The 14682-nt window shown below is 49.2% G+C and overlaps 1 protein-coding gene across 6 annotated transcripts in view; it reads right to left on the bottom strand.

Moving 5' to 3' along the window:
* Nucleotides 1-14682, bottom strand: part of LOC123454730 (centrosomal protein CCDC61-like) — a 54351-nt gene that overhangs the window by 14606 nt on the left and 25063 nt on the right. For all 6 annotated transcript variants that reach the window (XM_045133738.1, XM_045133742.1, XM_045133741.1 and 3 more), the window contains exons 4-6: nucleotides 10547-10704; nucleotides 10215-10297; nucleotides 416-573 (exon numbers count right to left, since the gene is read on the bottom strand). In XM_045133738.1, coding sequence (XP_044989673.1) covers nucleotides 416-573; nucleotides 10215-10297; nucleotides 10547-10704 — 399 coding nt within the window. The remainder of the gene's footprint in view (nucleotides 1-415; nucleotides 574-10214; nucleotides 10298-10546; nucleotides 10705-14682) is intronic.

Raw genomic sequence — 14682 nt, forward strand, 5'->3', positions numbered from 1 at the left:
CCTGAGACCAAACAGTGAATTCCAGGTTAGCCTGAGCTTCAGTGAGACCCTACCTCAAAAAGCAAAATAAAAATAAAAAGATAAATAAAATAAAAATATTTAATAAATAAATAAATAAACCCAGCTGGGCATGGCGATACATGCCTTTAAGCTCAGCACTTGAGAGGCAGAGTTTGAGACCAGCCTGAGAATGTTACCCAGTGAATTGCAGGTCAGCCTGGGATACAATGAGACCCTACCTCAAAAACCCCAAAATTAAATAAATATATAAACAGACTAGTACAGATCACGGCTGCTCTGCTCTGTGCAGCCAATCACGATAGGAAATGATATAGACCCCAAGGACTTCACAGTTAGCACAACCCCCCCCCCCACCAGAGACCACGGCTCCTCCCACCCCTGGGCGGGAGCACACCTGTCAAACTCCACTGAGTAGATGAGGATCAGGTAGCGCTTGGAGTTGAGCTGGGCGGACCTGGGGGCCAAGGCACCCGGACGGCCCCCCAACTTGCGGCTCCGCAGGGACTCCAGGTCTGTGTAGGTCAACAGGTCGAGGGTGACGGACTCGCTGCTCTGTTGGAGGGAAAGGCAGGCGCTCTGGAGGACACAGCCAGCCTCACCCACAGTACCCCCCTCCTGGCCCCACTCTGCAGGGTCAGTGGACCCCTGGGCTTCCCTCCCGGGAGGCTGCAGTCACAGAGACCCTGTCCGGGATCAGGACCCAGTGAGATTGGAAGAATACACTGGAGAGAAGCTAAGTGGTCGCCATGGGAGATGCCTTACACCCCCAGAGCTCGCCTAGTACTGGCCACAGACCCCTAAAAGCCTAGGAGCGCGTCAGGCAGCAGCCATGCAGTCAAGACGACCTTCGTTAACAACACATGCGCCCTTCCCACTGGGAGGCCCAAGTACTGGTGGGTGAAGCGACCGCCCCGCCCCCGCAGGGATCTGGCCAGTGGCGCACACAGTCACCCCAGCACGCCCAGCAGTGTGGAGGCAGGAGGAGCGGGAGGTCAAGGTTATTCTCCTGTGGGCTTCATGAGACTCCGCCCCCCCCCAAAAAAAAAGAGAAAAAGAGAAAAGATGACAAAACCAAGACAACAGCAGCAACTGAAGAATTTACCAGGCCAGCATGGTGGTGCAGGTGTTTAATCCCAGCTCTGGGAAGGCAGAGGTAGGAGGATCACTGTGAGTTCGAGGCCAACCTGAGGCTACATAGGTCATACATACATGCATATATATACACACACATACATATGTATAACATAGGTTATACAGGTTAGCGTGGACTAGAGTAAGACCTCACCTCAAAAAAATTTTTAAAAAAACTCAATAAGGGCTGGAGAGATGGCTTAGCGGTTAAGCGCTCGCCTGTGAAGCCTAAGGACCCCGGTTCGAGGCTCGGTTCCCCAGGTCCCATGTTAGCCAGATGCACAAGGGGGCGCACGCGTCTGGAGTTCATTTGCAGAGGCTGGAAGCCCTGCGCGCCCATTCTCTCTCTCTCCCTCTATCTGTCTTTCTCTCTGTGTCTGTCACTCTCAAATAAATAAATAAATAAAAAAAACTCAGTAAGCCAGTATTTTTCAAAACATACTCAAAAATCAAAAAGTAGGGCTAGGGCTGGAGAGATGGCTTAGCGGTTAAGCGCTTGCCTGTGAAGCCTAAGGACCCCGGTTCGAGGCTCGGTTCCCCAGGTCCCACGTAAGCCAGATGCACAAGGGGGCGCACGCGTCTGGAGCTCGTTTGCAGAGGCTGGAAGCCCTGGCGCGCCCATTCTCTCTCTCTCCCTCTATCTGTCTCTCTGTGTCTGTCGCTCTCAAATAAGTTAAAAAATAAAAAAAATAAAAAATAAAAAAAAAAAGTAGGGCTAGAGGGATGGCTTAGCCATTAAGGCATTTGCCTGTAAAGACAAAGGACCCAGGTTCCAGTCTCCAGGACCCACATAAGCCAGATGCACAAGGAGGCACATGCATCTGGAGTTTGTTTGCAGCAGCTGGAGGCCCTGGTGCACCCATTCTCTCTCTGTCTCTCTCCCCACCCCCCCCGCCACTTTCTGTCAAATAAATAAAATAAATAAATATTTTTTAAAATTGCAAAGTAACAGATCCATGCAGAGTTTGTTCTGGTTTGTGTGGTTGATGTTGGGGTGTGTGTATGTGTGTGTGCGCACACGTGTGCACGTTGTTTTGTTTTCTGAGGTAGGATCTCACTCTAACCCAGACTGACCTGGAATTCACTCTGTAGTCCTGGGTGGCCTTGAACTCAGCAATACTCCTACCTCTGCCTCCTGAGTGCTGGGATTAAAGGTGTGCGCCACCACGCCCAGCCTTGGTTTGGCTTTTTTTTGAGACAAGGTCTCATGTGGCCCAGACTGGCCCGGCACTCCCTGCGCAGCTGAGGATGGCTGTCAACCTCTGATGGGCCTGCCGCCCCCACCACAGCTGGCTACCTCAATGGCTTCTAATGCAGCAGCAACAGTTCACTGCAGATTCCAGGTGACAACCAGCTTCCAGGGCTACGTTTGTCCACCACGGGACAGTGTTAGCAAAGGAGCCTCAGTGATGCGAAAGCAGTATACGGCCCTCCTCTTCCCACTGCTCACCTGTGTGAGGCAGGGGTTCTCTACACCTTTTTTTTGTTTGTTTTTTTCTTTATGAGATAGGGTCTCCCTCTAGCTCAGGCTGGCCTGGAATTCACTCTGTAGTCTCTGGGTGGCCTTGAACTCACGGCGATCCTCCTACCTCTCTCCCCCAAGTGTAGGGATTAAAGGTGCGCACCACCATGCCCAGCTACATCATTTTATTTTTGTGTGTGTATGCATGTATGCACATGCATATGCATGTGTGTGAGACTGCACCTGGATGTGGAGACCAGAGGTTGACATCAGGGTCATCCTTATTCTGTTCTTTGTATTTCTTTTTATGAGAAAGAACGAGAGCAAGAGACTGAGGGAGAACTGGTGTGCCAGGGCCTCCAGCCACTGTATTCGAACTCTAGACGCCTGCACCACCTTGTGCGCATGTGCAACTTTGCGCGCTTGCGTCACCTTGTGCATCTGGCTTACATGGGATCTGGAGAGTTGACCATGGGCACTTAGGCTTCACAGGCAAGCACCTTAACCACTAAGCCATCTCTCCAGCCCTCGGCCTTATTCTTTGAAACAGGGTCTCTGGCTGAACTAGAGCTCACCAATTAAGCCAGGCTGTCAACCCAGTGATCCCCAGGGATTCTTCTGTCCCTGTCTCCAGAGTTCTGGGGTTACTACTTGGCAGGCTGAGGCAGGAGAATGGCAAAGTTCAAGGCCAGCCTGGGAAACTTAGCAGAACTCCATCTCCACTTAAAAATAATAAGTCTGATAGTTTAGTGATAAGGCACTTACCTAGCATATGCAAAGTCCTGGGTTCAATCCCAGTGTTGAAGGAAGAAAAAAAAAAAAGAATCTGCATCAACAAAAGCTCTTCAGTTTCCTCAGTAAACTTTAGAGCCTAAAGGGGTCAAGAGACCGAACAGCTTGGGAACCACTAGTCAGGTGCCAATACAGTGAAATACTAAGCAACAACTAACAAGAATCATAAATACAGGCTGGAGAGATGGCTTAGCAGTTGAGATGCTTGCCTGCAAAGCCTAATGACCGGGATTCAATTTCCCAGGATCCACCTAAAGTTGGATAAAAGTAGCCCATGTATCTGGAGTCTGCTTGCACTGGCTAGAGGCCCTGATATGACCATTCTCTCTCTCTCTCTCTCTCTCTTGTTCTTTCTCTCTCCTCTCTGTTTCCCTCTGTTTGCAAATAAATAAAATAATCATAAATATAGGGCTGGAGATACAGGTTAGCAGTTAAGGTGTTTGCCTGCAAAGTCCAAAGACTCAGGTTCAATTCCCCAGGACCCACATAAGCCAGATGCACAAGGTGACACATGTGTCTGGGGCTGGTTTGCAGCGGCTGGAGGCCCTGGCGCGCCCATTCTCTCTCCTTCTTTCACCCTCTCTCAATCAAATAAACAACAAATAAAATATTTTAGAAAAAGCCGGGCGTGGTGGCACACGCCTTTAATCCCAGCACTCGGGAGGCAGAGGTAGGAGGATCGCCGTGAGTTCGAGGCCATCCTGAGACTACATAGAGAATACCAGGTCAGCCTGAGCTAAAGTGAGACCCTACCTCGAAAAACAAAAACAAAAACAAAAACAAAAACAAAAACAATTTTAGGAAAAGAATCATTAATACAAAAGCTGGCAATAAAAACATCTACAAACAAAAAACATGTTATCTACACAGCAATTATGTTAGCCAGCACTGATGCCAAGCTTTTACAGAAGACCAACATTTACTCTCCACAATACAATGACAGAGGATCAACTATTGCTGGCTCTACGTAGCTAGAGAAACTAAGGCAGTGAGGGTAAGTAACTAGCTTAGGAGTCCTCGTGAAAAAGTGGCAGGAAGCCAAGCATGGTGGCACACACCTTTAGTCCCAGCACTCAGGAGACAGAGGTAGGAGGGTCGCTTTGAGTTCGAGGTCACCCTGATTACATAGTGAATTCCAGGTCAGCCTACGCTAGAGCAAAAACCTACCTCAAAAAAGGGTGGGGGGAGGCTGGCCATGATAGCTCACACCTTTAATCCCAGCACTTGTGAGGCAGAGGTAGGAAGATTACTGTCAGTTCAAGGACAGCCTGGGGCTTCAGAGTGAGTTCCAGGTCAGCCTGGGCTACAGTGAGACCCTACCTCAAAAAAAGAAGGCCTAGAGAGATGGCCCAGTGGTTAAGGCACTTGCCTATAAAGCCTAATGACTCAGGTTCAATTCCCCAGTACCCACATAAGGCCAGATGCACAAAAGTGGCACATGCATCTGGAGTTTGTTTGCAGGAACCAGTGGCCCTGGCATGCCCATTCTCTCTCTCTCTCTCACACTGCTTGCAAATAGATAAATAATATTTTTTAAATATTTTATTTTTATTTATTTATTTGGGAGAGAGAGAGAGAAATACAGAAATAGGCAGATAGAGAGAGAGTAAGAGAATGGGCATGTCAGGGCCTCCAGCCACTGCCAACGAACTCCACATGCATGCACCCCTTGTGCATCTGGCTTACGAGGGTTCTGGGGAGTAGAATCTGGGTCCTTTGGCACTGCAGGCAAGTGCCTTAATCGCTAAGCCATCTCTCCAGCCCCAGTAAGTAATATTTTTAAAAGGAAAAACAAATAAGTAAAAGTAGCAGGAGTATGTTCGAATTTGGAGTTTGAGTTCTTGGCTACCATGCCTACAAGTATGAAAATGTTACAACCTTGATAAAGACTAAGAGGAGGATTATGAGGGCTAAAGACATGGCTTAACAGTTAAAACACTTTCTGCAAAGCCAAAGGACCCAGGTTTGATTCCCCAGGACCCACGTAAGCCAGATGAACAAGGGGGCGCATGCGTCTGGAGTTTGTTGGCAGTGGCTGGAGAACCTGTGCTTGCTCTCCCTCTCTCTCTCTCCCTCTCTCTCTCTGTGTCTTAGTAAATAAATAATTATTTTAAAAGGGCTGGAGAGATGACCCACAGTTAAGGCACTTGCCTGCAAAGACTAATGGCCTGGGATTTATTCTCCAGTACCCCCATAAGCCAGATGCACAAAGTGGCACATGCGTCTGGAGTTCATTTTTCGTGACTAGAGGCCCTGGCATGGCCATTCTCTCTGTCTCCGTTCTCTCTGTCCCTCTGCTGGTAAATAAGCAAACACATGTTTAAGGGGGATCACGAGGTGCTCTGGTGCTTCAAGTCACACACCGGCACTGTCAGAGACATGAGGTCAGATCGACCTTCAGAGACGCAGCGCAGCGCAGCGCCAGAACACGGCCTACTCTGCACACAGTGCTCTGTCCCTCTAAGCGCTAACCGGCTTTTCCTCTTTAATTTTCCATACTTTATTTTTATTTATCTACTTATTAGAGAGAAAAAGGGAGATAGGTGCCCCAGGGCCTCTGGCCTCTGGTCACTGCTGTACCTCGAGCGCCTGGGCCAGGGCCTGCATAAGGCAGATGCTCAGCAAACGGAAGGAAGGATGGCTACCCTCACACGTGTGGGGGGTTGACTCAGGTTTCCCCGTAAACTTACGTGTTCTGAATGCTAGTCACCCCAGCTGATGGAGATTTGGAAATTAAAGCCTCCTGGAAGCAGAGCCAGGCGTGATGGCACATACCACCTTTAATCCCAGCACTCGGGAGGCAGAAGTAGGAGGATTGTCATGGGTTTGAGGCCATCCTGAGACTACATAGTGAATTCCAGGTCAGCCTGAGGTAGAGTGAGACCTACCTTGAAAAAGCCAAAAAAAAAAAAAAAACAAAAAAACAAAAAACCACCTCTCCTGGAAGCAGTGTATTGTTGGGGGTGGGCTTATGATAGCCAGTTTCCCCTTGCCAGTGTTTGGCACACTCTCCTGTTGCTATGGTCCACCTGACATTGGCCAGGGAGTGAGGTCCACCTTCTGCTCATGGAGCTTCCCCTCAAGTCTGTAAGCCAAACCAACCCCCTTTTTCCCCCAAATCTGCTCTTGGTCGGGTGATTTCTGCCAGCAATGAGAATCTGACTGCAACAGTAAAGTGGTACTGAGGAGTGGGGCTGCTGCTAGACACCTGATCGTGTGATTCTGGTCTTTTGGAACTGATTTTCAAAAGGAATGTGGAAGAAGTCGAAACCTTGGCCTAAGAGACTCTTGCAGTGCTGTAAGTACAGCTTGATGGACTATTCTGGTCAGAGTTGAAAGACCTGAATGCAGAAAGAACTATGAACTACGAGGTTTGGTTCAGGAGGGTGAGAAAGAGCTTTGCTTGGACTGGGCTAGAAGCAGTTTGTGGGACAAGCTTGCTGCTATGGCCCTGTCCTGAGAACTTGTGCACGGATGCACAGAAATGGACTCATGTGAGCAGAGGGACATGGCACAAATGAAATCTCTGGGCCAAACTTTCTGCCTGTTCATCTTCAGTTGTATGAAAGGTTACAACCATTGACTTGGGCCAGCTGACATGCATCGGGACAACAGAAAAAAATGCAGTCTTTTGAAAGAGCCTGAACGCTGAAGGAGTGTCCTGTTCTTCAAAGTCTGCTTTATTCCCCCATGGATTAAGAAACTGGCACCCTACCTGGTATTGTGGAGTATAAGAAATGCAGGAAAGAGGAAAGAGAGGGTCATTGCATTTGCAACAGGCTTGTGTTTTGGAAATGGCAATGGGCAGTGTGAAGAAGGTTTGCTGGATGCCTGCATGGAGACCCAATGGAGCCATGAGGGTGAGCCGTGGCTTGCAGGAGAGATGCCGGGACCATGAGATAGCTGCCTAAGAAAGCTGCCGGCCTTGGATGAAGTTTTCCAGGACTGTGAGTAGCCTAGCTGGAGGAGCGGAATTGGAACTCCAGAGACTTGTTGCTGGTTAGAATTACCAGACTTGGAAATTTGTCACTGCCTAGAGTTGTTGGACTTGAAGCTACAGAGTTTGGTGTTTACCCTGGTTATTTTAAATCTTGTATTGGTTGAATACATCTTTTCTATGCCCAATGCCATCTTTTGTAGTGTGAATGTTTTTTCTGTGCCATTATGGGGTTTTGGAGGTTTTTTGGTATTATGGCTCAGTTAAGACTTTGGATTATGGCTATGTTTGAACATCGTTAGGATTACTAAAAACGATAGGGACTCAAAGTTGTACTGAATGCAGTGTTTTTCATAACATGTGTGGATGGATATCAGTTCATGGGCCCGGGGCCGAATGTGGTAGTTTCATTCAGGTGTCCCCCATGACTTAGGTATTCTTTTTGTTGTTGTTCGTCGAGGCAGGGTCTCACTCTAGGCCAGACTGACCTGGAATTCACTGTGTAGTGTCAGGGTGGCCTTGAACTCATGCAATCCTCCTACCTCTGACTCCCAGTGCTGGGATTAAAGGCATGCACTACCACGCCTGGCTCAATCTAGGTATTCTGAATGCCAGTCTCCCCAACTGATGGCAGTTGGAAATTAAAGTCTCCTGGAGGCAGTGTATTATTGGGGGAAGGCTTATGGGTGTTATAAAGAGTTTCCCTTCACCAGTGTTTGGCGCACTCTCCTGTTGTTATTGTCCACCTTATGTTGGTCAGGGGGTGATGCCACTGTTTTCCCCTGCCATCATGGAGCTTCCCCTCGAGTACGTAAACCAAAATAAACCCTTTTTTCCCAAAAGCTGCTCTTGGGTGATTTCTGCCAGCAATGAGAACCTGACTGCAGCACATGGCTACCTCTTTTACATTGAGGGAGACTTCTAACACGTCCTCTGAGGCTCAGGGAACGTGGCGGAAGCGTGTGCAGACTGTGAAAGCTGTAGGGTGGGAAGGTGCACTATGAGGCATTGCCCCCTCACAGAGACTAAGTGGCACATTCATGCTCCCCCCTCCAGAGATTACCCATAACCCCACTGAGGAACCCTCAGGGGAATGGGAACAGGGGAGAGGAAACATAACAGTATATATAACCTGCCGGGCGTGGTGGTGCATGCCTTTAATCCCAGCACTCGGGAGGCAGAGGTAGGAGGATTGCCGTGAGTTCGAGGCCACCCTGAGACTACAGAATGAACTGCAGGTCAGCCTGCGCTACAGCAAGACCCTACTTTGAAAAAACATAGAGGATTAATATCTAGGATATACAAAGAACTCAAAAAGTTAAGTGATAAGGAATCAAACGAGCCAATCAAAAAATGGGCTATGGAGCTAATAGAGCATTCTCAAAGGAAGAAATACGAATGGCATATAAGCATCTAAAAAATGTTCTATGTCACTAGTCATCAGAGAAATGCAGATTAAAACTACATTGAGATTCCATCTTACTCCTGTCAGATTGGCTACCATCATGAAAACAAATGATCATAAATGTTGGCGGGGATGTGGAAAAAGAGGAACCCTTCTACACTGCTGGTGGGAATGCAATCTGGTCCAGCCATTGTGGAAAACAGTGTGGAGGTTCCTAAAACAGGTAAAGATTGATCTACCATATGCCCCAGCTATAGCACTCCTAGGCATATATCCAAAGGACTCATCTCATTTCCTTAGAAGTACATGCTCAACCATGTTTATTGCTGCTCAATTTATAATAGCTGGGAAATGGAACCAGCCTAGATGCCCCTCAACTGTTGAGTGGATAATGAAGATGTAGCATATTTATACAATGGAGTTCTACTCAGCGGTAAAGAAAAATGAAGTTATGAAATTTGCAGAAAAATGGATGGACCTGGAAAGAATTATACTAAGTGAGGTAACCCAGGCCCAGAAAGCCAAACACCACATGTTCTCTCTCATATGTGGATCCTAGCTACAGATGATTGGGCTTCTGCGTGAGAAGGAAAATACGTGCTAGCAGAGGCCAGTAAGTTAAAAAGGAGACATAAACGGTAGAGAAAGGAAGGGAGGAGGATACTTAATAGGTTGATATTGTATATATGTAATTACAATGATTGTAATGGGGAGGTAATATGACAGAGAATGGAATTTCAAATGGGAAAGTATGGGGGTGGGGAGGGAGGGAATTACCATGGGATATATTTTATAATCACGGAAAATGTTAATAAAAATAAAATAAAAACAAAAACAAAAAAACCCCAAAGTTCTCAGTTGTAAAAAAGCAGATTGCAAGGGCTGGAGACATGGCTTAGCGATTAAGGTGCTTGCCTGCAAAGCCTGAAGCCCCAGGTTCGATTCCCCAGTACCCACATAAGCACAAGGTATCACATGCATCTGGAGTTCATTTGCACCGGCTATACACCCTGGCATGCCCATTCTCTCTCTTCCTCTCTCTCTCCCCCCTTTCTCTCAAATAAATAAATATTTTTAAAAAGCAGATTGCAGAACACCTTGGAAAATATATCGACTATATGTGTAATTATAGATCTGCAGACAGAGAGGAACATCTTAACAAGAACATGAGCAGTGGAGTTCTACTTTCTTCTCTACATTTCTCTGTGATCTGAATTTTCCACTGACAGTTGAGAACGAGGAAGCCCTGTCCCGTCAGTGAACGAAAGCCCAACTGGACATGGAGGCGCACACCTTTAATCCCAGCATCAGGAGGCTCCCTGCGAGCTCAAGGTCAGCCTGGGCTAGAGTGTCACACTACTGGGGGAGAGGGGAGGGAAGAAAAGACAAAAGCAAGAGAAAGCCCGGGGTCCTGCATCCATCAGGGGGTTTCCACACCTCACCCGACCCTACAGCCTGGGCCCTACCTGGGTGAGGGCTGACTCCAACATGTTACAGAAGATGTTGAACTGCTTGAAGTTCCCCGTCTTGTGAGTCAGGTCTTCGATGACTGGTGGGAAGAAAAGTTCCTCCTGAGGTCTGACCACTCGTCCAACCCCAAAGCAAGGCACTCAAGCTCTCCAGTTCTGCCTCCTCCCGGTGCCTCTGGCATGAGCAGCGGTGCCCCACACCCCTTCTCCCTGGAGAGCTTGTGGTCAGACAGAAGAGGCAGGGGATCCATGATCAAGGTTGGCCTTGGTTGCTGAGGGAAGCTGAACCCAGGGAGGGCAGGTGAGCCCACTCCAGTAGGAACACTCACAGCTGGCATCGAATTCACCCCGCCACTGGTCGGCCGTCATCCGGTCCTCCACTTCCAACTCCAGGGCCTGCCCGGAAACCACCACCCGCACCACGTGCTCCACACCCCGGAAGACGTAGTCCACCTGCAAGCCAGTGGGCTGTCCATGGCCAGGGACCCTAAAGAAAGGGACAAAACAGACAGATGAGTTTGGTTTTGTGTGAGATATGGCTTTTTGTTTTGTTTTGTTTTTTTCCAGGTAGAGTCTCACTCTCTGGCCCAGGCTGACCTGGAATTCACTGTGTAGTCTCAGGGTGGCCTCGAACTCACAGTGATCCTCCTACTTCTGCCTCCTGAGTGTTGGGATTAAAGGCATGCGCCACCATGCCTGCCTGAGACAGAGTTTGTGGGTTTTTTTAAAATATTTATTTATTTATTTGAGAGAGAGAATGGGCGCACCAGGGCCTCCAGCCACTGCAGTCAAACTCCAGATGCATGTGCTACGTTGTGCATCTGGCTTATTTCAGTACTGAGGAATTGAACCTGGGCTCTCAGGCTTTTCAAGCAAGCACCTTAACCAGTAAGCCAACCCTCAGACAGGGTCTGATTATGAACCCCAGGCTGTCCTCAAACTTGCAGAAGTCCTCTTGCCTTGGAAGGATCCAGGTTCGACTCTTCAGGACCCACATAAGCCAGATGCACAAGGGGGCGCATGCACCTGGAGTTTATTTGCAGTGGCTGGAGGCCCTGGTGCGCCCATACTCTCTCTCTCTCTCAGGTAGATAAAACATACTTTTAAAAGTGAGACTGACCTTGTGCATTTGGCTTTATGTGGGACTTGGGGAATTGAACCTGCATCCTTTGGCTTGGCAGGCAAGAAGTGCCTTAACAGCTAAGCCATCTCTCCAGCCTACATGTTACTTTTTTTTATTAATTTTTTAAAATTATTTATTTATTTATTAGAAAGCGACAGACATAGAGAGAAAGACAGAGGGAGAGAGAGAGAGAGAATGGGCGCGCCAGGGCTTCCAGCCTCTGCAAACGAACTCCAGACGCGTGCGCCCCCTTGTGCATCTGGCTAACGTGGGACCTGGGGAACTGAGCCTCAAACCGGGGTCCTTAGGCTTCACAGGCAAGTGCTTAACCGCTAAGCCATCTCTCCAGCCCCATATGTTACTTCTTAAGCACTCAGTGTCTCTATGTCTTTATTTTAAAAGTGGAGCCAAGAGTCACTCCCTTGTAAGAGTGTGTACAAAGTGCTTTGCATATTTAACGCTCAATAAGACTCCGCCCAGTGGAGTTTCTATTACAGCGAGGCTTTTACTAATGGCCTATAAATGTGCTTTCCATTTCAATTTAATTGATATTAGGTACTTTTTTCTTATTGGCATGTAACAATTACACATATTTGCTTGATAATTTGATACATGTACACAATGTGATTATAGTGTGGGTTTTGGTGTGAATTTAAAGTTATTATAGGGACTGGGGATATGGCTCACTAGTTAAAGGCCCTTGCTTACAAAGCCTGCAGGCCCAGTTTAATTCCCCAGGACCCACATAAAGCCAGATGCACACAATGACGCAATGCATACGTCTGGAGTTCTCCATAGTGACAAGCGGTCCTGGAGCCTCTATAGTTCCTCTCCGTCTCTATCTCTCTGCTAGCAAATAAATAAATATATGTTTGGATTTAAAAAAAAAAAAAGTGAGGCTGGAAACCAGGCGTGGTGGCGCACGCCTTTAATCCCAGCACTCAGGAGGCAGAGGTAGGAGGATCGCCATAAGTTCAAGGCCACCCTGAGACTCCATAGTGAATTCCCAGGTCAGCCTGGGCTAGAGTGAGACCTTACCTCGAGAAACCAAAAAATAAAATATAAAAAAAAAGGCTGGAGAGATGGCTTAGGGGTTAAGGCTCTTGCCTGCGAAGCCTAATGACCCAGTTTCAATTCCCCAGGTCCCACATAAGACAGGTGCACAAGGTGATGTGTCTGGAATTCATTTGCAGTGACTGGAGGCCCTGGTGTGCCCATTCTTTATCTGCCTCTTTCTCTATCTTTTTCTAATAAATAATTTTTTTTAAAAAAAACGGGCTGGGATGTAGCTCAGCAATAGACTATACACCTAGAATCCATGAGTGAGGGGCTGGGGAGTGGCTCAGCAATAGAATACTTGTCTAGAATCCACCAGTGAGAGGCTGGGGGTGTGGTTCACTTGCCTAAAATCCAACAGAAAGGGCTAGGGGTTTGCCTCAGTAGTACAGGTTTTGTTGTTTTTTTCATTACTTTTAATTTTTCTTTTTTATTTGAAAGAGAGAGTGAGCACACCAGGGTCTCCAGCCACTGCAAACAAACTCCAGACACATGTGCCACCATGTGTATCTAGCTTCCTAGGTACTGGGGAATTGAACCTCGGTTCTTAGGTTTCCCAGGCAAGCGCCTTATATCACTAAGCCATCTCTCCAGCCCCCCTCCCCTCTTTTTTATGGCTTTTCAAACTAGGGTCTCACTCTAGCTCACACTTACCTGAAATTCACTCTGTAGTCTCAGGGTGGTTTCGGAATCAAGGCGATCCTCCTACCTCTGCCTCCCGAGTGCTAGGATTAAAGGCGTGTGCCTCCATGCTCGGCTCCCTTTTTCATATTTTTGTTTTGTTTTTTCAAGGTAGGTTCTCATTCTAACCCAGGCTGACCTTAGACTCACTCTGCAGCCTTAGAACCGACCTCTTATCCGGGAGAGGGGTGTCTGGTGCATTTTGGAGGGCTTTACTAAATCTGGGGTACCCTAACAGTTGTGCTTTCACTTTCTGAGAGCTCAGAACCTAAGCTTCCTTCATTGGCACCAAGTGCAGAGCCTGGCAATGCCCGCCCTGCCCCGCTGGGGGTTCTGGGCCTTGCCCACAGACCTACCCTCACTCTCCAAGCACCAATCAGAAGCCGTGCCGTCCCCGTTACCAAGGCACTGGGGGTGACTAGGGCTGGAGAAGGGGTCCTAGGACCCAGGACAGGAGCCCGCCTCCCTCTGCCCCACCTCCGGGCCGGTCCTGCGCACCCCGCTCCCCGCAGCAGAGCCGCTCTCTCCCGCCAGGGGCCCTGCCGCGCTTCCCAGCACTCCTCACTGCACCCGCCACGGGGGCCCACGCATCAGCTGGACAGCACGCTCCTGCGCCCCAACTTCCCACACAACCAACGCACACTGCAGTCCCTCCCTGACCCGGCTGCCACCACACGCCCCACACGGCCACGGGACTCCAGCTCCCTCTCCTTTGGGGTACCTCCTCCCTCCCTCCCTCTCAGGACCCCCTCCACGTCCCTGCCCCTAGTGCTGTGTTCCCCAGAAGCCACACCATCTCCCCACAGTCTCCTGCCTCCATCCTGCTCTCCACTGAGTAATGGGGGGCCACCCACTGCTTCTCCCTACGCCAGCCCCCATGCTCTCCTAGGGCTCCCCACGTTTCCTGCCTGAACTCTATCACGCCCCTTTACTCTGCCCACGTATTTCTTCGAGGGTCTAACAGACATGCATCCTCCTTCAGCCAGCATTCCATCTACCGCACATTTCACCTGCAACTGCCCAAATTGTATGTAAACCCCTCCTTCCCAAGGAGAGCCTCACAAAACATCACCACGCCCATTTCTGGGGAGCCCTGGGCTCTGCATCCCCCGACCCCGCCCCGTTCCTCTACCTGCATGCTGTGTGTCTGTCCTGGGACCCGCGGCCCTCCTGTCACCGATTCCATTGCCAAGCCAAGCCCCTCCGGGCTCCTCTTCCACACAGTGCCCCGGAGGAGGGGGAGGGCGAGGGGTCGAGGCTCCGCCCCCACCAGCCCAGCCGGAGTGGGGGCATCCCAGTGACCCACTGTGACCCAGTGTCCGGCTTCAAGACATCAAGGCTCCGCTCGCACTCAGAATCTAGCTCTCCCCCTGACATCTTCCACTAAGGATCCCCTTCTCCTTTCTGGAATTATATCACTACCCCTGGCTCCTCCTCCCAAACTGAGCTCCCCGATTTCACACCCCTCAGCAGAAAGAAATCTACACACCGACTTCCCCTGCTTCATGCACACCACCATCTCTCATCAGCCTCGTGGGCAGACCGCCCACCCACACCCACACCCACACCCACCGAGGTTTGTTTGCCCACCCAGGCTTGGCAGGC

The sequence above is a fragment of the Jaculus jaculus genome, chromosome 14, assembly GCF_020740685.1.
Source record: "Jaculus jaculus isolate mJacJac1 chromosome 14, mJacJac1.mat.Y.cur, whole genome shotgun sequence".
Classification (NCBI taxonomy): Eukaryota; Metazoa; Chordata; class Mammalia; order Rodentia; family Dipodidae; genus Jaculus; species Jaculus jaculus.